This window comes from Microtus oregoni, unplaced genomic scaffold (genome assembly GCF_018167655.1).
Source record: "Microtus oregoni isolate MIOR12 unplaced genomic scaffold, Mior012 000011F_ref0000422, whole genome shotgun sequence".
NCBI classification, from domain to species: Eukaryota; Metazoa; Chordata; class Mammalia; order Rodentia; family Cricetidae; genus Microtus; species Microtus oregoni.
The window spans coordinates 54,514,981-54,531,796 of record NW_024543070.1 but is presented as its reverse complement, the minus strand read 5'-3'; the positions used below and the strand labels follow the sequence as shown (position 1 = coordinate 54,531,796).

The window sequence follows — 16,816 nt, the reverse complement described above, 5'->3', positions numbered from 1 at the left end:
ACAAGTTCACTGTCCATCATTGAGGGAAGCAAAAGAGGGAACTTAAGCAGAAGCGTAGGTGGAACGCTGCTTACTGGCTCATTCATGGGCCATGCTTAGCTAGATTGCTTATAGAGCCCAGAACAACCTGCCCAGGGAATGGTGCTGTCCAGAGTGGACTGGGCCCCACTGTATCAACTGAAAACCCCCTGCAGGCAGATCCACAGCCAACCTGATCTAGGGATTCCCTCAGTTGAGATTTCCTTTTCCCAGGTGACTCTAGGCTATGACAGTTGGCAATTAAAGCTAACCAGGGCAGTGTGTTTTCAAAACACAAACGATCCATACCCTTTTGTGACTCAGTCTTCCCACACCATTATAAGTTCTGAGACTGTGACCTCCGATGCCTGCACCCTGTGTGGCTTCTGGAAACCAACATCTCCGGGCACATTAAAAATGAAGAACTATGCTGACTCATTCTCAGGTCAGAGGTGCCAGGGCTGTGGCCACTTCCTTCACACCTCCTCCAGCCACATCCTGCCGAATTCATCAGCCTGGACAAAGTGGGTCCTTACGGGAACAATGGATGCCTTAAAGGGAATTTGCCAAGGGATGACGAGGGAACAGAGCAGAGCAGATGCCAGCTCCACAATGCCACAGAAGGTGGCTTTGTGGGTTTGAAGTGAGTAAGAAGTAAACCTAAGGGAACAATGCTTGTTTGCAGTGAGCACACCATTAGAAAGATTTTCCTGTGTACACATGTATGTGTGGGCACACGTACATAGGTGTCATACATTTGTTTATGTGGAGGCCAGAGGTCAACCTCCAGGCTATTTACATTGCTTTTAAGAAAGGGTCTCTTGGGGCTGGAGAGATGGCTCAGCGGTTAAGGGCATTGCCTGCTCTTCCAAAGGTCCTGAGTTCAATTCCCAGCAACCACATGGTGGCTCACAGCCATCTGAAATGAGATCTGGTGCCCTCTTCTGGCCTGCAGGCAGACACACAAACAGAACATTGTATACATAATAAATAAATATATATATACAAAAAAAAGAAAAAGAAAGGGTCTCTTACTAGCATGGAACTCACCAAGAAGACAGGCTGACTGGCCAGTGAACCCCAGAGATCCTCATGTTTCCACCTCCCCAACCTCTGTACCTGGCTGGTTTTGTTTTTAAACATAGGCTCTGAAGGTAAAACTCAGGTTCTATGCCCACAAGGCAAGTACATTACTGGCCGAGCCACCTTCCAGCCTATAACAGCTTTTTATTATGCGAGTTTGTCAAGGACAGAATATACTCAAGTTCAAGGACAGAAGACCACTGAATGCCTCATGTGACCATAGCACTTTTCTGCTTCCTACGTCACGGAATATTCTTGCATCCTAAGGAAACTCAATAGCAGACTCTCTGGTTTTTGTTTTTTGTTTTTTGTTTTTTTTTTTTAAATTATCACCTAAGTAGCCCACATTTGGTGTTAACAATCCTTCTTCATTTAATAGTAACGAAACTCTCCAGTGATTCTTATCCCTATTTTCCAGAAAAAGCCACGGTGACTCGGACAGTTTAAGGATCTTGCTCAGAGCCAAATGGCAGATGAACAAGCCCCTAAGTTATTAGGCCATGGAGGCTGTTAAACAAAAATTATGCTGGCAGCAGGTGGCTTTGGCTAACTGTGACAACAGAAAGATGAGGAACAGACCTGTGTGGACACAGACCCAGGGAGGGGACCTATGGAAGAATTAAAGGCTGAAGAAGACACAATGTGACCTAAAAAGATTACAATGAAGCTGCTTTTGGTAACCTTGTCTACTGTCACTGTAACTTCCAGAAAATGTTCCCTGCCCATTCAGAGCCTTATGTGAGCTCCCATCTGCTGGCTTTCTGCACCTCTGCAGAGCACCAGCCAGGTGTCTGTGAGTTCCGGGAAACCCCCCACGATGATTTGGGTCTGCCTGGAGTGCAGTGCTGGCGGCTGGTTTTAAAGGAAAGTTTACAGACCCTGCTTAAATAACTGAGAAAAGCAGGCGCAGCTACTCACCGGTCCTGCAGAGCAGGAATCTTGGAAGGACACTGCAAATACTGTTTGAACCGGAGCTCAAAGGCTTGTCCGATGGAGCCAATGACATCTTGGGCTAGCCCATCACAGCATTCCAGAATGTGGCAAGCTTGGAGAGAAGGGGACACACCCTCATTAGAGACCATACCAGAGCTCTCTGGACCCCTTGACAAAGAGCCCCATCTGGGGTGCAGAGGGAAAATGTCACACACCTCCCTCCTGGCATGCTCTACCAACCCACAGTTTCATCTCTGTGGGCATCCTACAGTGGTTATGGACATGTGAAGTTCTTAGAGGGCTTGTCTGCAAAAGTGAAGGTCTTATTTCTAATACTCAAAACACATCTTTCATTTTATGTGTGTGTGTGTGTGTGTATGTTGCCTTCATGTGTGTCCATACATCTCACACATGCAGTACCTGAAGAGGGTAGAAGATTCCCCTGATCTGGAGTTACAAGTGGTTGTAAGATACCCTGTGGGTGCTGAAAACCCAACCTGGGTCCTCTACAAGAGCAGCAAGTACTCTTAACCTCTGAGTCACCTCTCCAGCCCATTGGTGGTTCTGCTTCTCTCACAATCTATAGACCAATGGTTCTGACCTCCATAGGGAAGCAGTGTTTAGAAAGAAAACTCAGCTCAAACTGGATCTTTCACAGCCTTTCCTTAAGGCCTCGGGAACCTTAACAATAGATGTAAAATGGTGCTCCCTGGATGGATAAACCTTAGCAGTAGATGCAAACTGGTGCTCCCTAGACGGATAAACATTAGCAGTAGATGCAAACTAGTGCTCCCTAGATGGATAAACCTTAGCAGTAGATGCAAACTGGTGCTCCCTAGATGGATAAACCTTAGCAGTAGATGCAAACTGGTGCTCCCTAGATGGATAAACCTTAGCAGTAGATGCAAACTGGTGCTCCCTAGACAGATAAACCTTAGCAGTAGATAGAAACTGGAACTCCACGGATGTTGATCTTTTCAATGAACTTAAGGGAAAGTTGTTCTTGACTTAGTAAGAGTGAAGCGTTGATAACCAAATCTAGCTGGAAACACTAAGTAGCACAGTATAGGGAATAAGGAGGTGGCTCAGTCGATAATGCATTTGTCACGCAAACCTGAGGACCTGAGTTCAGTCCCTCTAATCCACATAAAAAGCCAGGCATGGTAGCATAGGCCTAGAATCCAGTACTCAGGAGACAGAATCAGGAGGATCCCTGGCGTTTGTTGGCCAGCTATACAGTCTCCTCAGCAAGGTTCATGTTACAGTGAGAGAGGCTGTTTTAAAATCCAGTGGAGAGAATGCCTTTTGCCTTCCCATTGCTGTGATAAAACACCCTAACGAAAGCAACTTAAAGGAGACAGGTCTTTGGCTCACAGTTCCAGGGTGCAGTCCACCACAGTGGGGGATCAAGTGGCAGGAGCTTGAAGTGTGGTCTGAAGCGAGATACTCCGACTTGGTTATTGCACGTAGTGTGTACCTCATACTACACCTCATAAATAAGTGTAGTTATGTGTTGATTAAACAAAGACTAGGAAGACCACTCGGCTGGCTAAGTGCTTGCCCTGAGAGCATGAGGACCTGAGTTCAGATCCCCAGGACCCTGTGTGCAGGGATGCATATCTGTAAATCCAGTGCTGGGGAGGAGAGACAGGGATGGGCCCGGTGCTTGGTGGCTAGCTCAAATAAATGAGCTCGTGGTTCGGGGGAGGGGGACCCTGTCTCAAAAATAAGATGGAGATCAGACGATAAAGTCATACAAACTACATATGTGTGCATGTTGCATGCGGGTGCATGTCGCATGTCTGTATGTGTATGTGGAGGCCAAAGGACAACCTCAGGTGCCATTCCTCCGTGGACACTCACTTTGTGTTATGAGAGAGGGTTTCTCATTGACCTGAAAGTTACCAACCAGGCTAGGCTGTCAGCCAGCAAACCCCAGGATCCTCCTGCCTCCACCATTCAATGCTAGGGTTACAGGTGTTGCCACCGCACCTGGCTTTTCAGGAGGACTCTGGGAAATGATCTCAGCCTCTTAAGCCTGCACAGCAAGCACTCTGCCAACTAAACTGTTTCCCCAGGCTCCAAAGAGCTATTTAACCACATTGTTGCCTGGATCCCATTCTCTCAGAGCTGAGTGTTAAGATGTTTTCATAAGGCTCCTAAGTAACTCTCAAGTGTAGCTCATTTTGAGGACCATTGACCTGGACCTACTAAAGAAGTCTGAAAAACAAGATTGCCTAAATCACTTGCCATTAATTTGAAACAAACCGAAATGGAGACATGAACCCCAGCTGCTCCTGCTTCTAACCCAGATAGAGCTGGGGGGGGGGGCAGTGCCTGCAGAGGGATAGCCTATGCCTCCCCTCCCCTATAATCCTCCCTGATTTCAGGGGCAGCTAGGATACTTAAAGGGGCTGGTTTGTGCTCTGGGTTCAATTATGCCCCCCCTTTTTAAGTTATGCCAAAAATCCAGGACCTCAGAAGGTGTCCTTATTTGGAAAATGGCAATTTCAGATGTAACTGGTTAAAATGAGGTCACGGCAGGATAGGAGGGGCCCTGAGCCACCATGGACTGTCATCTCTAAAAGCATCCATGAGCACAGACACGGGGAGTACACCTCATTAGGATGGGTTCCAGTAACACACCTGCAAGTCAAGGGACATTGGAGATTATCAGAGAGAAGCCAGGAGGAGGCAGAATTTCTCCTCCAGGACCCAGAGGGAGCCCGTCTGGCCCTGCTGACAGCATGAACTGGGCATCCAGCCTCCAAAATCGTGAGGCAACATGTCCTTCTTGTTTTAAAAAACTTGATCTGTGTTCGTTGCCTTAGACACTAAGCTGAGTCTCTAAGCCTGCACCAAGAGCTTTTGCTCACATCTCTGGGCGGCAGTCCTGATAAAACCCTGTTCACCTGGGGCCAACCCAGGCTTTATACAGTTTCCCGAGAAGACAGGCGAGCGATAATGGATGTGCGGAGAGATGAAGGCTGGTACTCAGCTCACTTTCTCTTTTCCTTTATTTCAGAATTCCAGCCCATGGAGGGTGCTACCCTCAGTTAGGGTGGGCCTTCCCACTTCAATTAATCCAACCCAGGAACTCCCTTACAGCTCGTACAGAGTTTATCTGCTAGGTGGTTCTAGGTGTTGTCAAGCTGACAATTAGTATTTAACATCACATATGGTATCCACTCAAGAAAGACAGCAATAAGGAAGGGTCTGCAGAAGCCCCTGCAGCTAAGGCAGAGCACCCCAGTCTCAATTAATCTGCCCTTGTTGGTTGTCCTGAATGTATGTCCAAAGTACAGGTTTGGGAAGAGGCTGGCAAAATTGAGTGTTGGGTATCATGTGCATTGAGAGGTTTGGGTTGTTGCTCTTGTTTGTTTGCTTTTTGCAAGAGAAAAAAATTATGTCTGAGTATGCAAGCAAAGTTTAAAACCAGCTGCTGGCACATAGCACAAAGGCCAGGAGGAAGAATGGAACCAGTCTGCAGCGGAGGATAGTGCCACTCTGCATGGTGACAAATTCCACTGGTGTTTTGCCAGTGACTTTTCAGTAACTGTGGCAGGGGTCATCGAGAGCTGCCTAGTGTCCAAGGGTAGTCACTCTGAGCCCACCTTCCTGAGTGTATTATTATCCACTCTGGTTTTGTACATGACACCCCCTCCTCAGCCTCTGTGTTCTCAGACGCTCCAAAGGGACACGAGAAAACAGCACACCCCGAGCTTAGGTGCTGGGCCCAGAGCAGGAGACAGGACAGTGTGCACACACAGGGTGATGCTGGTCAGGAGGATGAGCAGGTATAGCGTTTCCCAGGCATAGCTGAGGCTGTTACCAGAGCACGGGGTGAGACAGGTGAGGTGTGAGTGTGGTATACCGAACCGCGGCCATCCTGACCCAGGTGAGAGTTTGGCACTCAGCATCCAGTAGGTTCTCTCTCAGCCAGGTGACAAGCTACCCTTGCAGGCCTCAATTATCCTTAATCACGTCACGTGACATGTGCTCGTTTGCTAAAGGAGCTGAGATAATGAGGAACATCTGGTTCACAGCATCAAGCCTGGCTTCACACAAGTGAGTGATTAAATGGGTCGAGCATTGCTTACCTCTGCGATTAACAGGGTCCTTAGCAACATAGGCAACATAGTCTGTTGTGTCCTGTGGAAGGAAAAGGGGACATTTGTACTACCCATCCCAGCAAGAGGGAAGACCAGAGGGATGCAGGGCCCAGTGTGGTGAGCATCCATCACACAGCCAAGAATCGGCTTGGAAGGAAAGTTCATGAACCAACGCTTTCCCAGTGTGGGAGGCCCTGGGCCTCCTCAGTCCTGGGAGAAGAAGAAAAGAAGGGAAGGAGGGAGGAAGGCAGAGAGGAAGGGCCAGATACTTTGTACAAAATGGGCATGGTTTGAGGCGTGTCCTCAAACTTGGACGGGGCTGGAAATCCCTGGAGATCTGTGTGCAGACTGAGCAGAACCTGAGGAATCACGAGCGACTGGTGCAGTTGCCACTAACCAGTCCCCCTGGTCGTGTATGCTACAAGTCCGTGACCACACTCGGAGCAGCCAGGGTGACAAACACCCCATGGTGGTTCTTCTGGGAGGCTTTCAAAGCTGGTTCTTGTGTACCGTTGGTTCATCTGACTTAGCATGTTTGGACTTGAGACCTGACCATGAAGACCTTTTGAGAGCTCGTAGACACACTGGTGTGAGCCAAAGTCAAGAAGCAGGACTGTCAGTAAATGTGTGTGTGTGTGAACTGTCCTCAAATTTGAATTCCTGTGAAAATCCTGAAAAGGCTTAAGACGAATAGTTGAGCTGTACCCCAGTTTTCTATCTGGACCCCCAAGCCGGATTGCTGACAAATTCCAGCTGCCATGGGGTTAAAGACCATACTTTGAGAACTGATTGCTGGGGAAAATACTAGGGTAGGAGTTTAAGGACTGGATACTCACAACAGGCAAGATTTGGAATTAGCCTAGTAAGCTACACAGTGGAGTTTTATGCATCTTATAATTCCAGATTACATTTATTGCAGGGAGTCAAGGCAAGCTTTACATCCATGGTCAAGAGGAGACAGAATAAATGCATGGCTCCTTTCTTGTTTCCTTCTGCTCATCTTGACTTCTCTCTTCCGCTGTTCAGGAAGCTTGCCTAAGAAATGTGCCACCCACAGTGGTCTGCCTCTTCCTACCTCACGGGCTAATCTGTCAATAGAGACTCTCTACCCAAGTGATTCTGGGTGGTGGCAAGCTGAGAGTTAAGACGAACACAAACCCACAAGCACCACGCCTCAGAGCGGGCAGCTTGAAAGGTCAGCCCGTCTTTGCAGTTATTTTCCTGAGCTTATGATCCAAAGGCCTTCAAGCTCATCCACTGCTCCTGTCTGTGTGGTAGTGGTCTGTGCTGGCTTGTCTGTTCCGTCCCTGAGGAAGTCTCCTCTGTTAAGTGTCCTTAACAGAGATCCAGCAAATACTGCTGGGAGAGGGGAGGGGAGGGGTGTGGGCGTGGGGAGGAGTGAGTGGGCATGGTGCCCTTCAAGACTTCCGGAGAACAGAGGCATGGGGACTTTTCCAGCGGTGGAGACAAAAGAACCCTTGTCTCTGTGGCTCATCTGAGCATAGTCCATTTCCTGGTCTTTAATATTTCACAGCCCGGCGAGAGAAAGGACAGGAAGACTATAAAATGGCCTCTGTTCACTTCCACGGAGGCAAATCTTCTGAGGATTTGAAGCTGTTGGCAAAAATATTACAATTCTTCACTTTCCTCCCAGACTCATGGGATGTGGGAGTCGCAACTGTCCTTCAGAAACGTCAGGAGTGTCTTGGCCAACAAACGGGAGCCCTGGAGCTTTGGAGCCCTGGGTGCAGTTACAGGGTCAAGACTGAGATTCACAGACAGCTTTCCCATACTCTAGGAACCAGGGTATTCAAGAAGCCGAGCAGATGGTGCCTTTGCCCCAGTTGATCCAAATTGCTGTCACTTTTGTGCCTAAGGATGCGTGCTGAAGGTTGTGCTTGAATAGAAGAAATGAGCAGAACTGAATCACCTGGGAACCGTAGTAGCCGATCCCCAAAAGACACTAGCCACCCTGGCAGCCAGCTCAAAGACGCAAGGAAGGCAGGAGTGGGGGAAGGGGGTGGGAGGTGCTTTTAGTTTGACAAACTGTCTTTGTGGTACATTAATATAAACCTGCATGTGATCAGCTTTCCAGCTTTCCTTTGTAATTTCCAAATTTTATCCTAGCGGCCAAAATGAACCTAGGACAGATGGCATCACTGGAAGGTGGTGGGACTAGGAGGTACAGTTAGAGGAGCAGGTCATGGGGGCAGGCCTTCGAAGGGTATGCCTTGCCTCCATCCCATTCTGTTTCTGCCCCCTGGCTGTCATGAAGAGAACAGCTCTTGCTCACATGGCCGCTCTGGGAGAGGGCCCCCTGCCTCACCTCACACACAAAACAACAGACCCAGACAGTGGCGGGCTGGCACTTGGAAGCCAAAATGATTCTTACCTCCGTTTAAATTGATTTTCTCACATATGTCTGACAGTGACAGGAAAAAAAGAAATCTGTCAAATATAGATATGATCTTGAGAAATAGGTGAACACACAGGAAGATTTTCACCTTCTAAATCTACGTCTCACTGAGAGAGTTTATGTTTCAATGAGGTGTAAAACTCAACACTAGGAAGACTAGAAAGGCATAGCCAGGGAAGGACAGAGTAAAAGGAAAAGCATTGTGAGAGGCTTTGGAAACAATATCCTACGTGTGAAAAGGGCCCAAACCACTGGCACCAAAATAAATAAATAAATAAATAAATAAATAAATAAATAAATAAATGGAGATCTTAAGTTACAGAATTTGCTTTTTGTCATGTGAATGAACTTAGGTTAAAAAAATATCCCTCCTCGTATTACCCCACTTTTAATTTTTTGGCCTTTAACCACAACAAAAATTATCGTAATAACGTTTGGAAGGAGCCGGGCCCATTTCCTCTCCTCCCTCAGTGTCTTGCTCCCTGGCGTGGTTGTCTGCCTGTTTTTGAGGTGGTTTGGAGATGTGGCAGGGAACAACCGAGGAAAGCAAGCCTGGCAAGATGGATCAGACATGGGAGCTATGACGGAGGCCATGCTTCCCGAACTCCTGATAATTCATGGCTGAAAGTGAATGGTGGGACCTGGTCATAGGTTACCCTTCCCCCACCAAATAGCAACTCGAATGACAGTGGAGAGGGCTGTGGTGCAAGCAATACCTTGCCAGAAGAGTGCTTGCTGACCCTTGGCCCCCTGCTCACTCTCTAAGACAGGGAAATGAAAGGGGAGGAGAAGAAGAGAGGGAGGGAAGGGAAGGAGGGCTTGGGGAGGGAAGACTTTTGCAACCAAGAGGGATAAACAGTTGGGATCACAGCTTCCGGGGCTGTAACTACTTTACTTGCAAAATTTCATCGATGACTATTTTATCTTACAAAACACTATTTCCTTCAGAGAATTTCCCCCATAGGGTATAAAACTTGTTTTTCTGGGCACCCTACAGTTGTTTCTGAGCACATGCACTGCATGGAACAGAATTCTACCCAGACTGAAGTTGTCCTGATCCTAAAACAGCTGGACTGCTATCAGAATAGTAAATTGGGGTTTCAGTAACATCCGCATAAAACGCTTTTGTGTCGTGTCTTCAAGGGGCACATCTTTAAAGCAAGGGCTTTGTCTCAGAAATTTCCAGCAAGAACGAGAGAAACAGCCGAGGCCACTCACCGGGTCTCCCCCCGAGGCGAAGGAGATGGACTGCATGTGATGGTTTGCTATGATCTGCCGGAGCGGAGACAAGAAACAGAGGAGCCGTTAGCATTGTGCCACATCCTGCCAAGCCCGCATGCTAGCAGGTGAGCGACCAGACGTCCTGAAAACTACCCCCAGGAAGATGACAACTGCCACACACTGAGGCGGTAGGTCACCTGCCCTCACTGTGCACAGCCTGATAGCGGCCGTCTCTTTGGTTGGCTACTCGAATGCCCCATTAAGCCTCCCAGCAGCTGAGAAGTGGGAACTGGGGACAACCCATTTTACAGGCACAGAGCATGAGCCCAGAGGGGCACAAGGCTTGTTTATAGAAAGAAGGGAAGTAAGCCCAGATCTGTGAAATCAAGGCTCCACCTGAGGCCAGGGTCTCAACAACTGGACTTCACCAGCAAGGATAAGGTGGACCTGGGGAGATGGCTCAGCTGGCAAAGAGCTTACATTACAAGCAGGGAGACCTGAGTTCAATGCCCCAAACCCATGTGATAAAGCACTGGGTGCAGGGGGCTACAGTCCCAGCACTGGAGAAGAGACAGGTATATCCAGGCTAGGTGGACCAGCAGCCTAGCGGAATAAGCAGGTTTCTGACCAATGAGAGAGCCTGGATCAATCCGCAGACACAGCCTGATGAAAGATAGCTAAGGTTGACCTATGACCTCCACACATCTGCACACATGTGTGCATATACACCCATGCACATGTGTACATCTCCTCTACACAAACATATACCACACACATGTACACACACACACACATACAAGAGAAAAATACATTGTATCACAACATTACAACTTGTATTTTCCGCTTCCACAAACACCAGAGCCAGGACGGGGGAGTGTGGCCTGTTTCACTCATCCCACTCACATCAGAAGGCCAGCATCCACGAATGACAGCCCTCTCTTAATCCCCTAGCTTAAATACCAGGGGCCCTTCCAGGTTTGTCTTAAAAATGGAAGTTTTCCATCAGGTTTATAAGCTGTGGCATCCGTGGAATTCAGTAGACACAGAGTGAATTAGAAGCTGCCCTAATTCTACGCAAGTCCTCCCTGCTATTTTTATCTTTTTAAAGACAATGGAACGACATTGAAGAAAAGTTCCTGTGTGGAAAAAAGCTCCCAGCTCCCTCCTAACCCAGCCAGGTTCATTACTGAGCTGTGCCCTCCAGCCTGTCCAGGGCAGACAGTGGTTCACAGAACAGCAGATAGAGTATATGCTCCTGAAAACTCGAAATAAAATATCATTATAGGATAATTTTTTTTTTTGGATTTTTCAAGACAGGGTTTCTCCATAGCTTTTGGTTCCTGTCCTGGAACTAGCTCTTGTAGACCAGGCTGGCCTCGGACTCACAGAGATCCGCCTGCCTCTGCCTCCCGAGTGCTGGGATTAAAGGCGTGCGCCACCACCGCCCGGCTTATAGGATAAATTTTTAAATATTTTAAAATGCTGGCTTTGGTTGTTGACATTTGCAAAACCTCATTCTAGAGAAACCCGAGGGTTTCAGAGAACACTAGACAGTGAGACTGCTGGGTAGCCTATGCCTGAGTCCCAGGCGACTAAGAATAGTTGCCCTAGTATCCTTTAATCCCAGCACTCGGGAGGCAGAGGTAGAGGCAGGCGGATCTCTGTGAGTTTGGGGCCAGCCTGGTCTATAAGAGCTAGCTCCAGGACATGTTCCAAGGCTACAGAGAAATCCTGTCTCAAAAAACCAAAAAAAAAAAAAAAAAAAGAGAGAGAGTATCAAATTCTTGTATCTGGAGGTTTGATTGTATAAAAATGTTTGATTTTAAAAACTGCAGTTTGAGTAGCTGACTTGAGTTTTTAATTTTAATAAAAATTGTTAAATGAATTTTGGCTTAAGACCAGGACAGAATTTCCAACCATTTCTGAGATGACCTTAAGCATACTACATATTTATACAAAATGGCACTCTGAGCATTGACAGTTTCAAAACTAAAGTATCTATCAACTTTGAAAACCATTGGCAGTGTTCTGTGTTCTTCAGTATTGCTAAATGCTTAGCAAGGATTTAACTCTGTATGTAAAAATAAATAAGTACTTTCCTATCATTGGCATGCAAATTTTCTTCCATTGTTAATAAATTGTAAAAATGTTTTAAAAAAAAGGAGAGAATGAGCGAGGAGGATGGAGAGTTACAACCTGGGGACCCCTAGAAATGAACGGTCCATGTGCACAGAGGACAGATTTCAGTGTGCACTGCTGTCTAGAGCGTAGTGTGCCAGCCTCTATGAGCAACTAGGGCTCAGCTTAAGACAGCCTGAGCAAGGCAAGGCTGATTAGACATCCTAGGTCCACAGTCTGAAGGACTGCTTAGTCCTTAGAAAATAATAGAAAAGGACAAGGAGGTCTCGGTCCCTGGAAGACGAAAGGATAGAATAAGATATAGTCAGTTGTCTCAACAAAGCCCTGACTTATTTCTCATTTATACATTAAATCTAATTTGTCTCTACATCTTAGGGATTGATGATAGACAGACAGACAGACAGACAGACAGGCAGGCAGGCAGATAGACAGACATGATAGTTGGACAGACAGACAGACAGACAGATAGACATGATAGATGATAGATAGGCTGGACCAAAACATAGTCAGCACATAGAAATGTGGTCATCCTGCCTGGAATCTGCTTTTCTAAATGTGTCCATGCTGCCTTGGTCACGCCAACGTCATTGTCTACACTGTAGATATACACAGCTCATCAGCCCTGAGGTAGACTGGACTATAAGAGGCTCCAATATAAGAAGCCATAAGGAAGAAAGCTCCTGTCTATTATTAAACCACAGCACATTGTGCCTTCTAAGCAGGATAAGATTAAAATGTGACCTACAAAACCAACAAAACATGGCTATAAAACAAAGGCAGACACCAAGACATTTGCACAGACATCACCATTTCTTTATATTACAAACAGACCAACAAAACAGACGGCATTTAAAGCAGAATTCCAGAGAACCATTCATCCATCTGTGGCTGGACTGTCAACATGGCCAAAGTCCAAGGTCCAGCCAAGCAGGTTCTGCATGGGCTCGGTAAGCTCCGAGGAGGTAACCCCAGGGATGCCCACCCTCGGGCCCAGGGAGGCCTGGGCAACCTCACACCTGTTTGGAGTCAGGAGTGCGCAGATTCAGGCTGGCGGTGGAGATGGTCAGGGAGATGCTCATCCCTGCGAACTGGAGGTTGCTCTTCCCCAGAATGTTGGACAGCATTTTATTCGGAGGCTGTGAAATCCAAGGGGGGGAATTGATTAGCTTTAGATCCAGACTCTGACTGAAAGGGTCGAGGCAGAGATACCAGTATATCTCACTGACTGCTCCTCCCCCACTGAAGTGCCAGAAGACAGACAAATGTAAAATGGGGGAGCTGGGAAGATAAGAGCCCTTGCCAATGTACACACTCAGTAATATGAGGTATGAAATCATAAGTGCCTAATATGTCAGTTCTGGGGAGAATTGCTGGTCTTCCTGGCTGCCTTGACCATATGCTGGTGTCTCCTGGGTCGTAGATGCAAACTTGCAGAGACCTCACAGCTTTGCCGACATGCAACCCTTGTCTCGGCACACCAGTGCTCAGACTGTTGCTTAGAGGAGTGAAAGCTGGATGGCGCCGAGGCTCAGGAGCAACTTCAGAGGGTCCTGAGGCTCAGGAGCAACCTCAGAGGGTCCCGAGGCTCAGAAGCAACCTCAGAGGGTCCCGAGGCTCTCTCCCGAAGGGAATCTCTGTTAAGGGCTCACATGGGCGGTCCAATTAGAATCTGACTGCCTAGAGCCTGGGCAGGGTGAGAGAGAGAGGCTGCTGTGGCCAGTGTCTCCCTCACCTGTCAACAAAGTCCTTACAGAGACATGGAAGAGCTTCAGTGTCCAGCCAAGCACTGTCAGACCCCTGGGCACACACCGAACCCCTCTCCTGCTTACCCTTTCCGTTTGGTTACAACATCCTCTGCTCACTCTGCCAAACAGGCCCTGAGCAGAGGCACAGTCCTTTAATCCACTAGGAGACACAATGCAGCAGCTAAGGTTGTCTAAAGTGGAGCCGGGAAACAGGGAAGGTCACATCCCTCTGCTGAAGCTCAGACCACAGGATGTTCCTGTGCCTCAGATAAGAAGCCAAATCCAGACCTGCCGGCCTTGCACACCAACCTCTCAGTGGGGAGTAGCCTAGTTAATGGACCAATCAGAATAGATTTACAGTTTAGGGTGTCTGCCTAGCCAATGAACTGTCTTCAAAGACAGCATTTAATGGAAATTCTCTATTTTAAAAGAATAAATCTCTGCTGAACTTACCTCCAGGGGTTGCCCTGGTTTGGCATGCCCAAACTGCACACTTTGTTCCCCAGATAGATGCTGTTTCCTTTAGGATCCCTGCCATGACATTTTTCCTTTTTCTTTTTATTTAATACTTCAAAAGGACCCTTTAGAGAACCCATCTCCCTTGTGTGAGAGAGTCAGGTCAAGTGCATCTGGGCACAGCCTAGAAAGTTCTCATTACTTCCATCCCTTCCAACCAAGAGAAACATAAGGGGATCACAGACCTGTTAGGACCACCTGTTCTGAGAGACAATAGTCCTCCTTGCTGTTCCCAAGGGACACCTGGCCTCCTATATTCGAGATCTGGGAGCTTTACTTGGTTCCCAGGACCTGCAGGGGACTGGCCATCACATAACCTGAGCTGCCAAGTTCTGTGCCCCAGATCCAGTTGCCCTATAGGTTTACAAATGTCCCCAGTTCTGAAGACAGAAGTGACTTAGAGGCAAAACCATCTGGAACCTGAAAGCTCAGTGTGGAGCAGATACAGGGCCCTCTGTGATATACTTTCCCACAAATCCCTTCTAGGTAGATAAAAGTCATGATTGTAGGTGGTGGGTTATTTATACTATGTGTGTGTGTGCGCACACACGTGTGCACAGATGTGTGCACACATGTAGAGATGGGAGGTCATCAGGAGTCTTCCCTAAAACTCTCTTCCTTATATTTGAAGACAGAGTCTCACAAAGAACCTGGAACATAGCAATTCCGCAACCCTGGCTAGCCAGTGAGGCGCCAGGATCGGCCTGTCTGTTTCTTCAGCACTGGGGTTACAGGCATGTGCTGCCATGCCAGGCTTTTTACATGGATGCTGGAGATATAGACTCAGGTCTTTATGTTTATGCAACAAGCACTTTGTCAGCTGAGCTATCTCCCTAGCCCCCAGATATTTCCCCTCCTAATTCAACCATATACAGGATGGAAGGTTCCAGAAGCGTAGTTGAACACCCAGCCTCTGAAACAGGTTGACCATGGCCCCAGCTCCTATTCACATTGTGACTTCTCAGCCCAAAGCCTCAATTGTTGTCATCAATAACATCGGGCTTTCCAGTGGCATGGCTGAGCCGACTCAGGAAAGCCATTTGTCATGCCTTTAGAAATGTTCTGACCCCCAAGCCCAGCTATTACTGAAAGTTAACTTATATGAACTCACGACTACATAGATGGCACCTACAGATGGTGAAATACGTCTTGAGTCCTGGCTGTTTTACTACCTGGTCCCATGCTATGTGAACCTGCGCCGTCAGGTCCCATCTGCTGCACCTGAAGAAAATGCGACACAGTGACGAACTGCTGTGTGTCTTCCTCACTCTTTCCAGGAACCTTGTGTTGAAAGCTTGAACCACATGGACGTATTTACACCACAGTAACCGGCATCTTATAAATGCAAGGTCCTGCTTCCCCCTCCCAACCCCAAAATCCAGTTCTTAAGCATTAGCTAGCATGTACTACTGGGGTAGCTGCTACATGAGCTGTTAGGGGCAGATGAATTCATGTTACGTAATGGGCTTAAAGGGATGCTTGGTCAGGTGTTGATTGTTATCCCTGTCTCCAGGGTTTATCTACAGCATTTGCTTGAGAGAGACAGGGCAGGGATGCTTTAGCCTTAGCTAGGTGCTTTCCCTTAAGAAAGACAAGATCCAGGTCCTGTAAGAAGACAGGGGACAATTATGTGGGCGAAGACCTGGAGTGTGGCCCTGAAAGGACATGAAGGAGGAGGCAGACACATGGTGAGAGCCACAGTACCTTTCTCTTCTTGAAGGCTCCTTTGGCACCTGGCACAGCTTCGCAGACACGACTGATGGCTTCCCTGAGGGCAGGGAGAGATTCATTTTATTACATGCCAGTCAGAGTTATGCAACTCAGATTGTCTGCACTCAAAGGTCCAGAGGAAATAACTGCCTGCTTATTTTAGCATAGAAAATTGGCCCTCCAAGTACCTCTCCTCCAACAAGCAGAATTAAGCCAAGCACCGGCAGGTTATCTTAAAACTTTTTGCCATATCCTGCCTCTTTCTTAGTGTGGTGACACCATGATCAGTGCCACGTTTCCTTTTTCTCTTACAATTAACTAAGATTTCATATTCAAAATCAGCACCGGATATGCACTCTCCCCAATGTGATTTTCATTAGGTCAATCACTGTGCCTTTAGAAATGTCCTAACATGGTCAGAGCACCAGGATCAAGCCTATCCAGCCATTGCAGCTCACAGAGATCCTTCTGAAGCAGATTCAAAGGTCTGGAGGAAGCATGGTGCTCATTGTTTGACTCCTAGCTTCTGCAGTTTTAAACACAGCCAGCAAGCTAGGGCTATAGCTTACTAGTGGAGTGCTTGGCCAACCCTTCTAAAGCCCCAGCCCCGCATACAAGCAGGCTTGGTAGCACATGCCAATAATCCTAGCACTCTGGAGTTAGGAACAGGAAGGCCAGAGGTTCAAGGTCATCTTCACCTAAATGGTGAGTGTGAGACCAGCCTGGGCTACATGAGACCATGTCTCAAAACGTAAAAACAAATAAATAGTATATCACTCAACTTAGGGTTTTCTGGCTTTATGGTCGTATGAAGGTGATTCATATTCAGTAGAAATCATACTTTGAATTTTTTATTGTAACTTTTTCTAAAGTTTCTAGTTCTAAAATATTTTATTTTTGGTAAATATGCATTCAGATCATGG

The 16,816-nt window shown here is 47.4% G+C and overlaps 1 protein-coding gene across 5 annotated transcripts in view; it reads right to left on the bottom strand.

Annotated features, from left to right (window-relative positions):
- LOC121453450 (SHC-transforming protein 3) overlaps positions 1-16,816 on the bottom strand; it is a 119,784-nt gene that overhangs the window by 34,908 nt on the left and 68,060 nt on the right. For all 5 annotated transcript variants that reach the window (XR_005975011.1, XR_005975012.1, XR_005975013.1 and 2 more), the window contains 5 exons: positions 15,888-15,951; positions 12,939-13,058; positions 9,781-9,834; positions 6,135-6,186; positions 2,020-2,146 (listed from right to left, as the gene is read on the bottom strand). Coding sequence is in view for 1 of the 5 variants with exons in the window: in XM_041660241.1 (XP_041516175.1) it covers positions 2,020-2,146; positions 6,135-6,186; positions 9,781-9,834; positions 12,939-13,058; positions 15,888-15,951 (417 nt within the window). In the remaining 4 variants the exon portion in view is untranslated. The remainder of the gene's footprint in view (positions 1-2,019; positions 2,147-6,134; positions 6,187-9,780; positions 9,835-12,938; positions 13,059-15,887; positions 15,952-16,816) is intronic.